The sequence below is a fragment of the Etheostoma cragini genome, chromosome 22 (assembly GCF_013103735.1).
Source record: "Etheostoma cragini isolate CJK2018 chromosome 22, CSU_Ecrag_1.0, whole genome shotgun sequence".
NCBI lineage: Eukaryota > Metazoa > Chordata > Actinopteri > Perciformes > Percidae > Etheostoma > Etheostoma cragini.
The window spans coordinates 1,665,589-1,679,176 of record NC_048428.1 but is presented as its reverse complement, the minus strand read 5'-3'; the positions used below and the strand labels follow the sequence as shown (position 1 = coordinate 1,679,176).

General features: G+C 39.0%; 2 protein-coding genes across 7 annotated transcripts in view; one reads left to right on the top strand and one right to left on the bottom strand.

Annotated features, from left to right (window-relative positions):
• On the bottom strand, nucleotides 1-10,054 carry LOC117938197 (copine-3-like). 6 transcript variants are annotated; one of them, XM_034862691.1, is made up of 17 exons: nucleotides 9,526-9,997; nucleotides 8,913-9,076; nucleotides 8,528-8,707; nucleotides 8,361-8,435; nucleotides 7,948-8,019; nucleotides 7,698-7,775; nucleotides 7,525-7,614; nucleotides 6,445-6,543; nucleotides 6,218-6,301; nucleotides 5,192-5,251; nucleotides 4,783-4,916; nucleotides 4,455-4,509; nucleotides 2,684-2,735; nucleotides 2,423-2,556; nucleotides 1,382-1,615; nucleotides 830-958; nucleotides 1-514 (listed from the first exon to the last, which is right to left on the bottom strand). In XM_034862691.1, the coding sequence occupies exons 2-16, from the start codon at nucleotides 9,069-9,071 to the stop codon at nucleotides 863-865; spliced, it is 1,602 nt and encodes a 533-aa protein (XP_034718582.1). In that variant the 5' UTR covers nucleotides 9,072-9,076; nucleotides 9,526-9,997; the 3' UTR covers nucleotides 1-514; nucleotides 830-862. The 6 variants fall into 6 exon arrangements, with proteins under 6 accessions (XP_034718582.1, XP_034718583.1, XP_034718584.1 ...); XM_034862692.1 differs by lacking the exon at nucleotides 1-514 and adding an exon at nucleotides 9,160-9,163 and having other exon boundaries at nucleotides 631-958; nucleotides 8,913-9,081; nucleotides 9,698-9,997; XM_034862693.1 differs by lacking the exon at nucleotides 1-514 and adding an exon at nucleotides 9,160-9,163 and having other exon boundaries at nucleotides 631-958; nucleotides 8,913-9,081; nucleotides 9,595-9,675.
• A 211-nt stretch (nucleotides 10,055-10,265) lies between these two features.
• The window catches only part of LOC117938243 (regulator of microtubule dynamics protein 1-like), a 4,988-nt gene continuing 1,665 nt past the window's right edge, over nucleotides 10,266-13,588 (top strand). The window contains exons 1-3 of the mRNA XM_034862764.1: nucleotides 10,266-10,535; nucleotides 12,631-12,736; nucleotides 12,911-13,077. Coding sequence (XP_034718655.1) covers nucleotides 10,374-10,535; nucleotides 12,631-12,736; nucleotides 12,911-13,077 — 435 coding nt within the window. The 5' untranslated portion in view covers nucleotides 10,266-10,373. The remainder of the gene's footprint in view (nucleotides 10,536-12,630; nucleotides 12,737-12,910; nucleotides 13,078-13,588) is intronic.

The following is a 13,588-nucleotide window of genomic DNA, read 5'->3' as shown; positions in this document are numbered from 1 at the left end:
GGTCAAATGGCCTTTTGAATGTGAGTGTTAGGGGCACTACTATGACAGCATCAGAATCACTATTTTTGACCTCTTATATATAAAAGCATCAGGTTGCACACAAATGAAACAATTAGTTTAGAGACACTTGGTTGATGTATCACGGTGGAATCGAACCCGGGTCTCCCAAAGGCATGTGTCATATCCACTTTGCCATCACCCAACCCCCCCACCATGTGTTAACTGTAAGGGTAATGATCTAATCAAGCCTACACACATACTGCAAAGTGCACCATTGATTATCTACTCAAGAATACTCACCTACCTACACCCACATTTCTAAAAAACATGTAACTTCTTAGTAGTCATTATCATATTAAGGCACTTTAAGATGTTAACTTTAATTATTTCATCACAAGATCCTCAAACCAAAAAGCTCCCGTTAGAAGGATTTTTAATGCTGTGAAACATTTCGAGCACCAGGCTCTTCCTCAGACTTCTCGCTGACGCAACTTGTCCTTTGCCAGCCCACTGCCTGGACAGACAGAAAACACCACAGATTAAGACACAGAATTTATCTCTAGAAATATGGATTACAGCATAGAGAGAGATTGTGCAAAGAAATAACAAATAATACAGGTGAAAAGAAAGAGAAATAATGACATTTGCTCAACAAAGGCATACCACTTATTAAGTGTTCCATTTGTAGTGTAACATTCATTATGCAAACTACTATATCTCTCCCATATTCATTTCTTGCCATTACCATTTCATCCACTAAATCCAGAAAGAGGGTGCGGGAGATGCAGGCAAGTAGTAAGTATGAGGTATTTGGGTTGATTTAACCAACCTTTCTAGGTTGAGTCAGAAACCCTGAATATGTTTAATTAGGGGGTTTCAGGTTGTAAGATTTGAAGAAGGAGGCCACTTGATCAGGCAGCTCCGCCAGGACACTCTGGGCAAGGGCCACGCTGTTTCCCTGCAATGGCAATGTTACAAGAATTAGTCTTAGCCATGTGGGACCATGCTTGCTAACGTTAAAGTGTGCATGCGTCTGTGCCATTGACAGATCATTCTGATCAATGAAATCAAAGGAAGCCTAATAATTGATTCCATAAATTTAAAAAAATGGAATTACAAGAGAAGGCATGTGGGCTGGCTGCTGTTACATTAATGTGAAGAGCAATTAGCGGGGAGGAGCACTGTCAAAAACAATAATAACAACAACCTAAATAGTGAAATGTGTGATTGTTTATATGTATTGCATTTACTTCTAAATCAGTAAACACGTTATACTAAGTAATATTGAATTATAAAATATTCTCTAAAATTCCTTTTTATATATACACAGTACATTAAATGACTCTACTATGACAGCATATAGGTATGGGCTGCTGCTTACTTGGAAATCTCTGAAGGGCACAAACTGGACGATGTCTCTTGATGCGACATCACCCCTGGGCGTACGCAGCAATTTGTCATCACTGTCAAGGGCCTCCATTTCGCTGAAGTCTGCCCCGCCCACACCCACTATGATGACGGACATGGGCAGACGCGAGGCCTCCACAATAGCACTGCGTGTCTGGTCCATGTCTGTGATCACTCCGTCTGTGATGATGAGCAGCACAAAGTACTGCTGCAGACGGAGAGAGAAAACCGTAACACTTTATAATAAACATCATAGATAGACGGTAAATTGATTGTTAATAAATCTTCAATTAAGCAATGTTTTTAAAATGGTTTCTTAAAGGTTTACCAACATATTTTTAATAATTACCCACTACCTAATGTAGTATATGCAGGATATAATGTGTGTAACAACAAATTGATAATTTACAGCACTACTAATATTTTATTAATTATAACTGAATTGCTTGTTAACAGTAAATGACAGTTTGCTAACAGTTACATGACAATTAACTAAAGACGAATTAACTATCAATTTACCATCTATTAATGAAGGTTATTATAAAGTGTTACAGAGAAAACAAATTAGACAATGTCAGCTACAAAATTCATTAGGTATTCCAATATTACTTATTCCTAGTATGTATTATTAAGATCTTATATCATCGTTTTAAATTTCCAGTTTGTTTGGCTTTGCTCTAAACTCTTGAAACACATTTTTTGCATTACGACATATTGCTTGAAAAAAGGTTTATTACTGAGAGAGTGAATATATGAAAAATATGCTAGATCAAAAGAATTTGCTTCGGTGCTAATACAGTGGACAAACATCTGTCTGGTACCATGTGAATTAGATAAGTTAACAGGTATTACCTGCTCATTTTATAGATTGTTAGTTTTTCTATCAGCTAAGCTCGCTCTCAAAATTGAATCTATGGATCAACTATTTGATTGGAGCACAGTCCTGCGATTTCACATTGACCACTGAGTATTTAAACTATTTTTCTTTTGAGAAAGAAGAAGTTTGGCTACTTACTGAGGCCATATTCTGCCGGAGAGCTTGTCTGGCGAAGTAGGCTACGTGGTTGATAATCGGAGAGAAGTTGGTGGGGCCCCAGAGCTTCAACTGGGGTAGACACTGCCGGTAGGCCTGCACCACACCCTCTATGCCTGGCACCCACAAACACACACACACACACACACACACATACAGTAAATGAGAATAAGGTAGCACCAATGCCACATGACTGAACTTTTAACAACCAAACACAATCGTCTGACATAAGGTTTGACTTACCGGCGCAGAATGGATTTGCTGGATTGAAATTAATAGGAAATTCATGGGAAACCTGCAAGCATGATTCATTAATAGATAATTATATAAAAACCTTTAAAATCCATCCAAGACCATTTTACACCAACTTTTGAATTTAACGTATTAATGGAACAAGTGTCCTTTAATATTCCTTTCGTAAGAAACCTGTAGTCTTACCTACTGTGTGAAAATGATTTCACATCTGACAGCTAAAATCACAAAGAGACCAATAATTGTGAGCCGTTATGAAAGTACAATGCACTGCCAGCCAGGTAAGATCAACTTTTGACTCATCAGTCCAGAGCACCTGCTGCCATTTTTCTGCACCCCACTTTCTATGTTTTTGTGTATTGTTGAGTTGCTTGGCCTTGTTTCCATGTCGAAGGTATTCATTTTTCGGAGTAAATTAACCTAAAAAAGGGGGGTTAGGCACCTAAACAACTTGCTAGTTAAGATTGCAGAAAAGTGAAGGGGGAGAAAATTCCGGACAGATAGGGGATCTTTTGTTGCTGCACAACGGCCATCGAATCTCCTCGCTGTAACGTTACAACCATGGTTACGACAAATCCCTTTCGCCCCAGTGTTGAAAACATTCAAAAAGGGACAGTGACAAATGAAATATATTTTTTATAGTGTGGTTTTAGCATAGACAGTGAAATAAATGGACCATCAGATCCCACTGCTCTGGACGGAGACCAGTGAAGTCTATTAAAAGCTCTTTCCCGGTGATGCTGAGCGTTACTGCGCAGCCTCCAACTGAGCTGGAAGACGTAGATGTGACGTGAGCAACCTGTCTGAAAGCTGTAAGTCTTCTGGTGGCTGTGCAAGAGAAATCTTAATCATTCCCAATCAGCAGAGACGGAGAACATAAGTATATGTTAGGAGATAACATAGACACAGGCTAATTACAGCTAACTAACATCCTAGTTAACATTGACATAGACACAGGCTAATTACTGCTAACTAACATGCTAGTTAACATTAACATAGGCACAAGCTAATTACTGCTAACTAACATGCTAGTTAACATTAGTAATTAAACCTAAACAGCTGATGTAAGTCCAAACTGTCTGCGCGCTTCTCCTGACAATACGGGGATTTGTCAACTATGCGACAGCAGGTTGCTAGGATATGACACAATCGTTAGCCTATTTTTACCAAAACGTCTGCTGCGGAGCCATAACGTGATATATAAGATAATAGAGCCTTTTCTACATTGTCGTGTTTCTTTAGAAATAAACAAAGGACAAATAAAGTTTTTAAAAGCGTCAGATGTAAAAGTTATTCACGCTCAAAGTGGCGGCAGGTGGGTGATGGCTTGTTAGCATTAAAATGGCGCCATAGGAGCTTTGTGGAGGTGGGCTTACCCCCTTGGGTTTCAGTTGCTGGCTAATGTTAGCTTGCTTGCCCACTAGCTACCAATACAAAGCAAATCAAGAAAAACTGCAGCTATTTTATTAGAATGATATGAATGAACGTTACTAATTGTAACGTGAATAAACATGAATGGGTAAACTCGTCCGTGTGCAGATGCATTCTAATTGGTGACATGTTTAACAATAAAAACTACAACTCCCATAATTACACAAAACTTTCCAACGTCATCAAAAGTCTGTGTATACCATCCATTGTTTTGATTGAGACCCCTAGCAGCAGAAAGCAGAAAGTTACATGTAGTATGTTTAAATGTGTGATGTCTAGTCTCTCTACTGACGGTTAGGATTTTAAAGGTTTTGTTAGGATTTTTTTATACCTGCCAAGAGGGAGGGACCTGGGCTCCAAAACCAAAGACGGGAAACATCTTGTTACTACATGGAAAGACAGAAAAAAATACATGTATATGAATAACATAAATTAATAACACACAAACACACGTACACAGGGCACATCAGTCAGTAGATTGTAATCATTGTAAGCAAGCAAACGTCATACAGATGTTTTAAAATCAAATGTTAGAAAATGGCAAGTTACATGGAATCTGACTGGCTTAACGCTTGCTTGGCTTTGCTTCAACCTTTTGTGTAAGCTCTGCAAAAGTCACGGTGAGAGTTAACGAGGAAGGATAAAGCAGTGCGGTTCACCGGTCATAGTCTTGGATGATATTCCCCACAGCCCAGATGGCTGCCAGGTATTCATTATAGCCTTCAGGGTTGATGTAATGGAGGGACTGGGGGGAGCTGGGATTCCCGTTGGAGCCTGTGAAGTCGATGGCGATCTGGCCAGAGTCCGAGAGAGGATAAGAATCACGATATGAGGAGCTGCTTGCTCAGTGACCAAATGACAGATATGTAGCAGAATATATAACATTACTATGATTCTGTAGAGGTCATAGAGATACAACACCTGGATATAATAAAATAAACTAAAACAATGACTTTTACTTATAAGACGTACAGGCAGTTAATATGTGTGGTGTGCCAATTAAGACAATGTGAACATGATTAAAAGTGTTACGGTAATAACATCTGTGTCGGACATTTCCAAACTCACAGTGAAGTTGATTTGACACCCCCCCATTATATAATCCAGGAAGGTATACTCCTTCACCACCTGAAAGGGTAAACATTGTGTTAAAGGTTTGCAGCAGTGCACAATGCATAGTGATGCGATCAAAATTAGCAAGAGTGGAAACCTGTTACCGAGTCAACAACAGATGTTTCCGGTTGTCTTAACCTTGTGTTGTCTTCGCGGGGACTAAGATTTAGTTTTTCTGGGTGTTTTTTCCCCAAGTTCTTTGTCAATTTCTTTGGACATTTTTGTTGTTGTTTTGAAGTTTTTGAAGCTTTTCTCATACATTTGTTATCCCTTTTTGACATTGACACTTTTTCCACGCAGTTCTTTATCACTTTTTACATTGTCTTTGTTGATTCTGCGATTTTTATGGATGTTTTTGTTGTTTTTCCCTACATTTCTGTCACTTTTTTCAGTGTTCTTACATCTTTTTTCCTTCTTAAAATGCTATGAAATTAAATGAAAATAGTGACCTGATCAGTTATTTAACTTTTGAAGAGTGTCGTATGAAACCATCCACGTTATTATTTTACAATTTGGTCGAAGGAAACACAAATTTGTGATTTAGAAACCTTTTGAAAATGGGTCAAATCTGACCCCCAGGACAACTGGAGGGTTAACAAGGTTAACCCTCCAGTTGTCTTCCTGTCGACATGCAACTTTGTGCTTTTCTCGGTTGAAATTTCAACGTTTTGTTGTTCTTTTTCTACACTTTTCTCCACGTTTTTGTCAATTTTATTCAAATTATTTTGTCACTTTTTTTCAATGTTTTTGTTGATGGTTTTCAGGCTTTCCTGTAGTTTGTTTTCAGTTGTTTTTGTAGTTTTAGTTTATTAGTTCTAATATAGAAAGTTTTTGTAAATGGGTCCAATTTGACCCGAGGACAACAGCAGGGTTAACAATGCGTGTTCTAAAATGAAAGAGAAGATGCAGTTGCTCAGTGAGAGGAAATATACTGAAATGAAGAGAGAGTTACATTTTAATTTCTAATCTAAAAATGATTACCTGACAGTGATTGATGCAAATGACCCCAGAGTTTTTATAGTTTGTCTTCTTTAACTTTTTGGGGGAAATGCACGCAAATTCAGCCTGCAAGTGAGAACATAAATCATATTTATGCAAGTTAAAATAACAGAACTTTCATTGGTAGAGCTGTAAGCATGCACGCACGCACACGCACACGCACACACACACACACACACACGCACGCACGCACGCACACGTTGACTCACCGGGGAAATGTGTGTTCCCATTTGCATCTCTGCAAGTGTGGATTTAAAGCTCCCAATAAGGTCGTGGGAGCCGTTGACATGGTGATCAAAACAATCAATCTGCATACAAACGAAAGATTTCCTGTACTTATTGATAAAATGAAAGCCACCCCATAATAAGTTCAGAGAATGATAATTAATAGATACTTTTCTTTACATAGCACCTTTCATGAAACCCAAGAAGACAGAATAACTAGCATCAGGGAAGGATGAATTAAGGTTGATGTGATTTGTTTCTAAAGCCATTACTAACATTTGTGCTGATATTCATCTTAACATACGTTTCCATTTTAATTTTTTTTTTAAAGTGCAAATGTTTGTTTTGTCAAAATGTAAACATTTTTGAAATTGGATGTAGATAGCATGTCTTTTTATTAGACTACTGAGGAAAATAGACCTATACTACAATGGTAAGATGTAATATAAAACATAATTAAAACACAATATTCAAGCTGCATCATATTTTCAGTGCACTCTGGGGTGTTCATCTTCCCTGATGTCACGATCTCGATTCGATTAAGATTATCCCGTCAACCATTTGAATCGATTTGATATCACGATGCATCACGATGCGTCCCCTCCTCAATATTGTGTTTTGCTACACATGTTTATCATCAAGAAATTCAAGCAGCCAGATATATATGAACTCTACTTTACAAAAGTAACCTCACATGCAAAAATAACCAATCACATTTCACGCTTAGTTATCAATGCAAATACATTGATACAATGGAGTAACTCAAGGGACTAAAAAGAACATAGCAAAGAAATGCACACCTTCAGGTAGGGACGTCAAGAAACGTGCATAAATACACACATCACTTATCCAGCTGGGTGGCAGCATGTTTTAAGTTTGGGAGCATTGTAAGATGAAAAGAAAATGCAATCACAAGATGAATCATTAGTATGTTTGAGTAACATCAAAGTCAAATCAACATCAAGCTGATCTAAAAAATGTTAAAGGAACAGGTTAGGTCAACGGGCTACATTTTACAGGACTAACACACTGAGACAGATAACCAGAAGGGTAGACTAAATCACCTTTATAGGTCTCTCCACATCTCCTCCACAGAGAGACTGCAATGAGATGTGGAAGGGTCTCCATACTGGGTTTAGGTTGTCGTTTACCACCTGTATAAACGGGTTGCCATGAGCCAAAAATCAATAATAATTCTGTGCAAGCAGAGGAATGAGCTGTTGGTAAATACGCGTACCTCTGTTCTGTGAGCCAGCTGCCATCCAGTTTCCGTATGCTTGTAGAATTCCAGAAAAGGGTCGGACCACCACAAAAACTTCAAGATATTTAAAGTATGTCAAAAGGCAGTTGAAATAATAAACATACAACACTGTTGGCACGTACCATGACACAAGCCTTCTGTGACCGTGCACCCTGAGCTTGAATGTAACTGACTTTCATTACAATCAAAAAGTGACGCACTAAAGCTTTAAAGTGATCTGCATTACCTTTTTGTCCAGTCTGCGGGCTGAGACCTCAAAGTTGACCACTCTGTTATCTGTTATTTCTTCAGCACAGATCTATTTGGGAAAAAAACAGTGGACAGTGACATAATTCTTTTAATTTATTGGTCTTTTCAAACCCAGAAATTGTGTAAGTTTACATTAGTTAAGATGTTTTATAACCCAGCTGTGCAGTGATGTTGTATTGTATTGATTTTCTATTGTACTACTAAAGAGTAAGAAGCAATCTAATCCCAGACCTGTTGTGTTATTTTTTAATAACTCAGTGATGTGATTTCCTTTAACAAACAACTAGGATGCTTGTGTGACAGCTGTCTAAGCACATTGCAGCTATTGTGTCCAGATTGTTTGTGTCCTCAAAGCAGCAATCTCTTGAAAAAGAGAAAAAGTCCACTTACTGTGATGGTCCCATGACCTGCAGGCCTCTTGTCCTCCAGCAATAAAGATCGAGTTATCTGTCTGCTAGAAACAATCTGACCACAAAATACTGGCAGTGTCACGGAACAATGAAAAAGTGGTGAAAAGCCTGAAGTTTTCTCTTATAACTGTACAAAGTGAAGCTCACCTGGCCCAGGGTACATTCAAGCTCCCCCAGAAAATCATCATCACTCAGGTCATAGGTGGTATTGTCAATATCATACACGCAAAACTTTAGCCTCTGCACCACCTCGAAATAGTAGTCAATCACAAACTTCTTGGCAAACTTTGGATTCAGGCAGTTCGGGATCATCTCTGTGCGTCCAAACTTCACAAAGAAGGAACATATGTATAATGTAAGATGTCAGATCAGAAGCACATACATTGAAATATATAACAGGAACATGATTGACTACCCTGACAACAATGCATTCAGGTGTGTCTGTTGGATTCTAAGGTTTATATATATATTGCTTATTCAAAATAAGGCATAAGTCGTATGCATAGCCACCCACCCATGACCTTATACAGACCTCATGCCAGCGGGAGCCTGAAGTGTTGATGTACAAGGCACACAGAGGGTCAGACTTAGAAAAGACGTCCATGTCCATGAGGTTCTCACAGGAGATGGTCAGCTCCACCTTGGTGGCCAAATGGGTGGCCCCTGGCACTGGGGCCCCAGCTGAGGCCATGGCAGCTGGTTGAACAAAGATGGTCAAACAGATAATCAACAAACCACGTCAGCAGTGAGAGTGACTAAGTAGGTGACATTACTCACCAAATACTTTTTAGGTATTTGTACATTACTGGAATATTTCCATTTTCTGCTAATTTATACTTATTTCAGCTACTTATTTCAATACCTTTCAGAAGGATACACAGTACTTTTTGTACTTCAATAACAGGAGTCACTCAGCTTTAAATACCTGCTTTAGCTAACTGATACTTAAAATTCTGTAGGTTCTGTACTTTTACTCAATCTCTCTCAACTCGTGACGGAGTATTTTTTACTAGTGGTAATGGTAACGTTACTTTAAATTATGGTAGACGCTACTCTGAGTACTTCTTTTACCACTGGATATTTTACAGACAGTTTCCGATAAAGAAAAACAAGGACATCAATTATTACGTAGTATTATTTTTTACCGTTATTTGAGCTAGCCCCAGTTAGCTAGGTAGACATGCAGCCGGTGCCGTAAGTGGGTGTGTCGATACCTGGAGCACCAAAACTAATACCAATGTATACAGTCTCCTCCTAAGTTACACAGCGTTTCCTCATATCACTTGAAAGCTTATTCGGACTTATTTAGCTAGCTACCTGTTTAGTTTTTGAAAAATATACAATTGTGCGTGCCTCTGGAATAACATGAATACGTAACGTTTAACGGTTATCTGACAAGAACAGCTGAGCAGTCTGGGGGTGGAGCCGAGTGTCAGCTAACTAGCTAAGCTAACAGGTAGTAACGCTAACGTTAGCAACTACACGTCTTCTGGTCGCTTTAGTGGTCCATTCCTACTCGCAAGTAATTGATGTGTGTCTGGTATATTTGTGCTCAAATGTAATGAAACTTTGTAGTGTCACTGTGGATCAATAAACATGGTAAAACTACAACGGAACTCTCACAAGAGTTGGTTGTTTCTTGTCGATTAGCTAAACACGTTACCAAACGGACAGACTTCTCCGGGGTGCATTTACGGGTTGCATGTAAAACTGAAACCGCCGCATTGTCTGGTTAACAGGGATACATGAAGCTAATTACAGTATTATAACATTATCTCATACATAATCAGTAGTGACCATGGATGTATCAAGAGAACGGTACCACCAATGTTGCATGCCGCGGTTGTGCTAAACTATGAAAAATAGAAAGGCAATACGAGAGTCCCTCCCTTTCCGGTGGACCTCGGACGCATCCATATCATTTCGAAACATTTTCTGGTTTGTACTCTTGAATGCTTCCTGTTTGTATTAAAATGCGGACCAGGCTCTGACGATGTCGTCTAAAATTTGGGTTTTGACACAAATGGCTGGAATAATCCTCAGGAGATGCGCGAGCGGGACTTTACTGTCACCATCTGGTGCAAACGGCATCCGAATCAGAGGGACAAACCGGTACCACTGGACATCTTTAAGAAGGACTGCCACTACTCTGACTGTAATTATAACTATGTCTGTTATTAGGACTCATTGGACAGTGCTGTTATCCTGCATGACAGTTAGAATCTGTCACGTTTACTTACTTACAGATACAAATGTATGAATTTATGAGTTTTGGAAGCCCATTGTAAAAGTGCTTATTATGTAGGTAAAATGGCATTATAGATTTAGTACTGGCAGAGAACGTCTTAGCCCTTTGAGGATTTGTCATCGCTGTCCATGCGTAAGGTTGAGCTAATAAGGACGATTGTGAGTTAACACATTTAATATACCTGAGTTTAACTTATAATAGTCGAATCCGAGCTCCAGACTGGGGATAGTGGGTGAGTGCAGTGACCGGGTGTCTCCGGAACCTTAGTGCTTCCCAGTGTTTCTCAGTGTCAGGTTACCTTGGGTCAACTGATCCTGGCCATGCAAATAATAGACCATGGCTCACAAATCACGTTTAAGTCCCATTTTTGGTGTTTATTTGTCTTTATATCGGAAGTGTGTCCTTTTATTATTAATTGTTATTGATGCTTAAAGACACACAAAATATAATATTTACATAAAAAATACAAACACACAAAATATCATGTGAAAAAATGATGAAAAAAACACGTTTCCATACAAAAACAAGATACATTAAACAAAAAATCAGAAGTAGTTTTTTTTTTTTTTTTTTTTTTTGATGTTTAAGGAGCCAAATACACAAAATATAATTTGAAAAAAATATAAAGAATATGAAGAAAAAGATTTCTCCATACAAAAACAAGATACATACAAGTTTTTTATTGACAAAGTGCAGTTTACAGAGAATCAGGTAAGCAATACTAGCACATGAACATCAAGTGTACAAATTTATAAAGATAAAAAAAATTAAAAACGACATACGAGGCAATACAAACAAGGAAAAAACATTACATTACAAACAAAACAAAAATAACAAGAAGACCAAAATGTACAGTTAGTCAGAGGTTTCAGGGAAAAAAGACTAAATAGTAGCTACAATTTTAATATAAAATTAGGAGATGAGTTTGAAAATTTCTGCTTGTGAATATAGAATTTTGCATACAGAACAACAACATTATTTAGATACTCTGAATTATCGTAGTAGCATATGATATCTTTAAGGTTAAAGGAGTGGACAAAGTTGGTGGTTTCACAAAAGCAAGACTCCAAATCTGTCCAAAATCTTTTGGAAATTTCCCAATCAAAAAAGAAAACGAGACACTGTTTCAGTATTCTGTTTACAAAATGTAAATCTAGCAACAAGGTGGTTAGTGGGGTATAGGTAATGTAAAATGTTGCGGTGTACTTTATTAGCTTCGTTAGAAACACAGTACTTATACGGTAGGAGCCAAGCCCTTCTCCAATTTATGTTTTCGAGCTCCAGACAAACTGGCACTGTGTTCTTTTCCTGAAAAATTCGGCGAATGTGCTTATTGTTACACTGTATGTGTGTTAGTTCAGTTCCATCCAATGATAATAAAGGCTGTAATATTTGGTGTGCATCATAGGTTAAGTCCTCTTTTTTCTAAGTCGAATAAAGGCTTTGTTACATGGTGTGCAGCATAGGTTAACCCTCATGTTGTTCTTGGGTCAAATTGACCCAATAAGCTGAAAACGTCAACATTAAAAATATCAAAAATCATTAAAAAAAGCACCCACAACATTGAAAAAGTGACAAAAATGTCGGAAAAGCGATAATTGGTAAAAAAGCACCCACAACATTTTGGGTTTTTTCATGGTTGATGGGAAGTCAACACAAGGGTTAAGTACTTTTTTATAAGGAGAATGGGGCAGTAGCTCAGTCAGTAGGGGGTTGGGAACCGGAGGGTCGCTGGTTCAAGTCCCCATATGGCCCAAGGTATGGTGGTGGACTGGTAGCTGGAGGGGTTCACCTCCTGGGAACTGCCAAGGTGCTATTGAGCAAGGCACCAAACCCCCAACTGCTCGGGGGTGCCGACATCTCTCCATTTAGTGCATGTATAGGTACTGAGCATGTGTGTGTTGTTATTATTAGTAATAATGAACCCATTTGGGATTACATTTTGAAAGTAGTTCCTTCGTGGGTTTTCACTACGTGTCTTTATGTCCTTTCTTGTGTATAGGCCGGCGGAGCTGCTTTCCTCCTCGGGGTCCCCACCCTGTCCTGCCTGGGCTATGAAGCGTATCACAGAGGGCTAAGTCCAGCTGTGGTCCACGCTTTAGAGAAAGGTAGAAGGCAAACTGTGTGATGTCATTCCAATGCAGATTTAGGAATTAGCTGTAGAATACTACAATCCTAATCCTCATTGATAAATATACTGAGCGGAGGTGTACGTAGTGTAGTGAATTAAGACGTGAGACCATCTCTGGCTGAATGTGCTGCTGTGTTTGGTGTCCGTGCAGAGGAGGTCTTGGAGCAGGCGGACTACCTTTACAGCTGTGCCGAGACGGAGAAGCTGTACCAGCTGCTGCTGAAGTACAAGGACAGGCAAGGAGAGCTCTTCTCTCTCTTCATGTTTCCTCTCTTTCTTCTCTTCTCACTAGAAAGTGTTGGGATGAACCATGTTTTGGTGCGTTGTGTTATTTATTGGATATGTTTTTACCCATGCTTACTGTTCTTTAAAGGTCCCATGGCCTGAAAATGTCACTTTATGAGGTTTTTTAACATCAATATGGTTCCCCCAGCCTGCCTATGGTCCCCCATGGGATAGAAATGGTACTAGGTGTAAACCAAGCCCTGGGTATCCTGCTCTGTCTTTGAGAAAATGAAAGCTCAGATGGGGCGATCTGGAATCTTGCCCCTTATGAGGTCATAATGGGCAAGGTTTCCTCCCCTTTCTCTGCTTCGCCCCCCCAGAGAAGTTGGCCCACCCATGAGAGAGAGACACCATGGCTTTCAAACGAGCAAAGTGGTAGTTGGTCAAGGTCACAGCCATGGCCAACCATTAGGGGACACCTAAGGTCTTTATAAAAGAGACTTCAGATACAGTATTAGGGACCATGAAAGGTCTATATAAAGAGACTTCAGATACAGTATTAGGGACCACTAAGGTCTATATAAAGAGACTTCAGATACAGTAT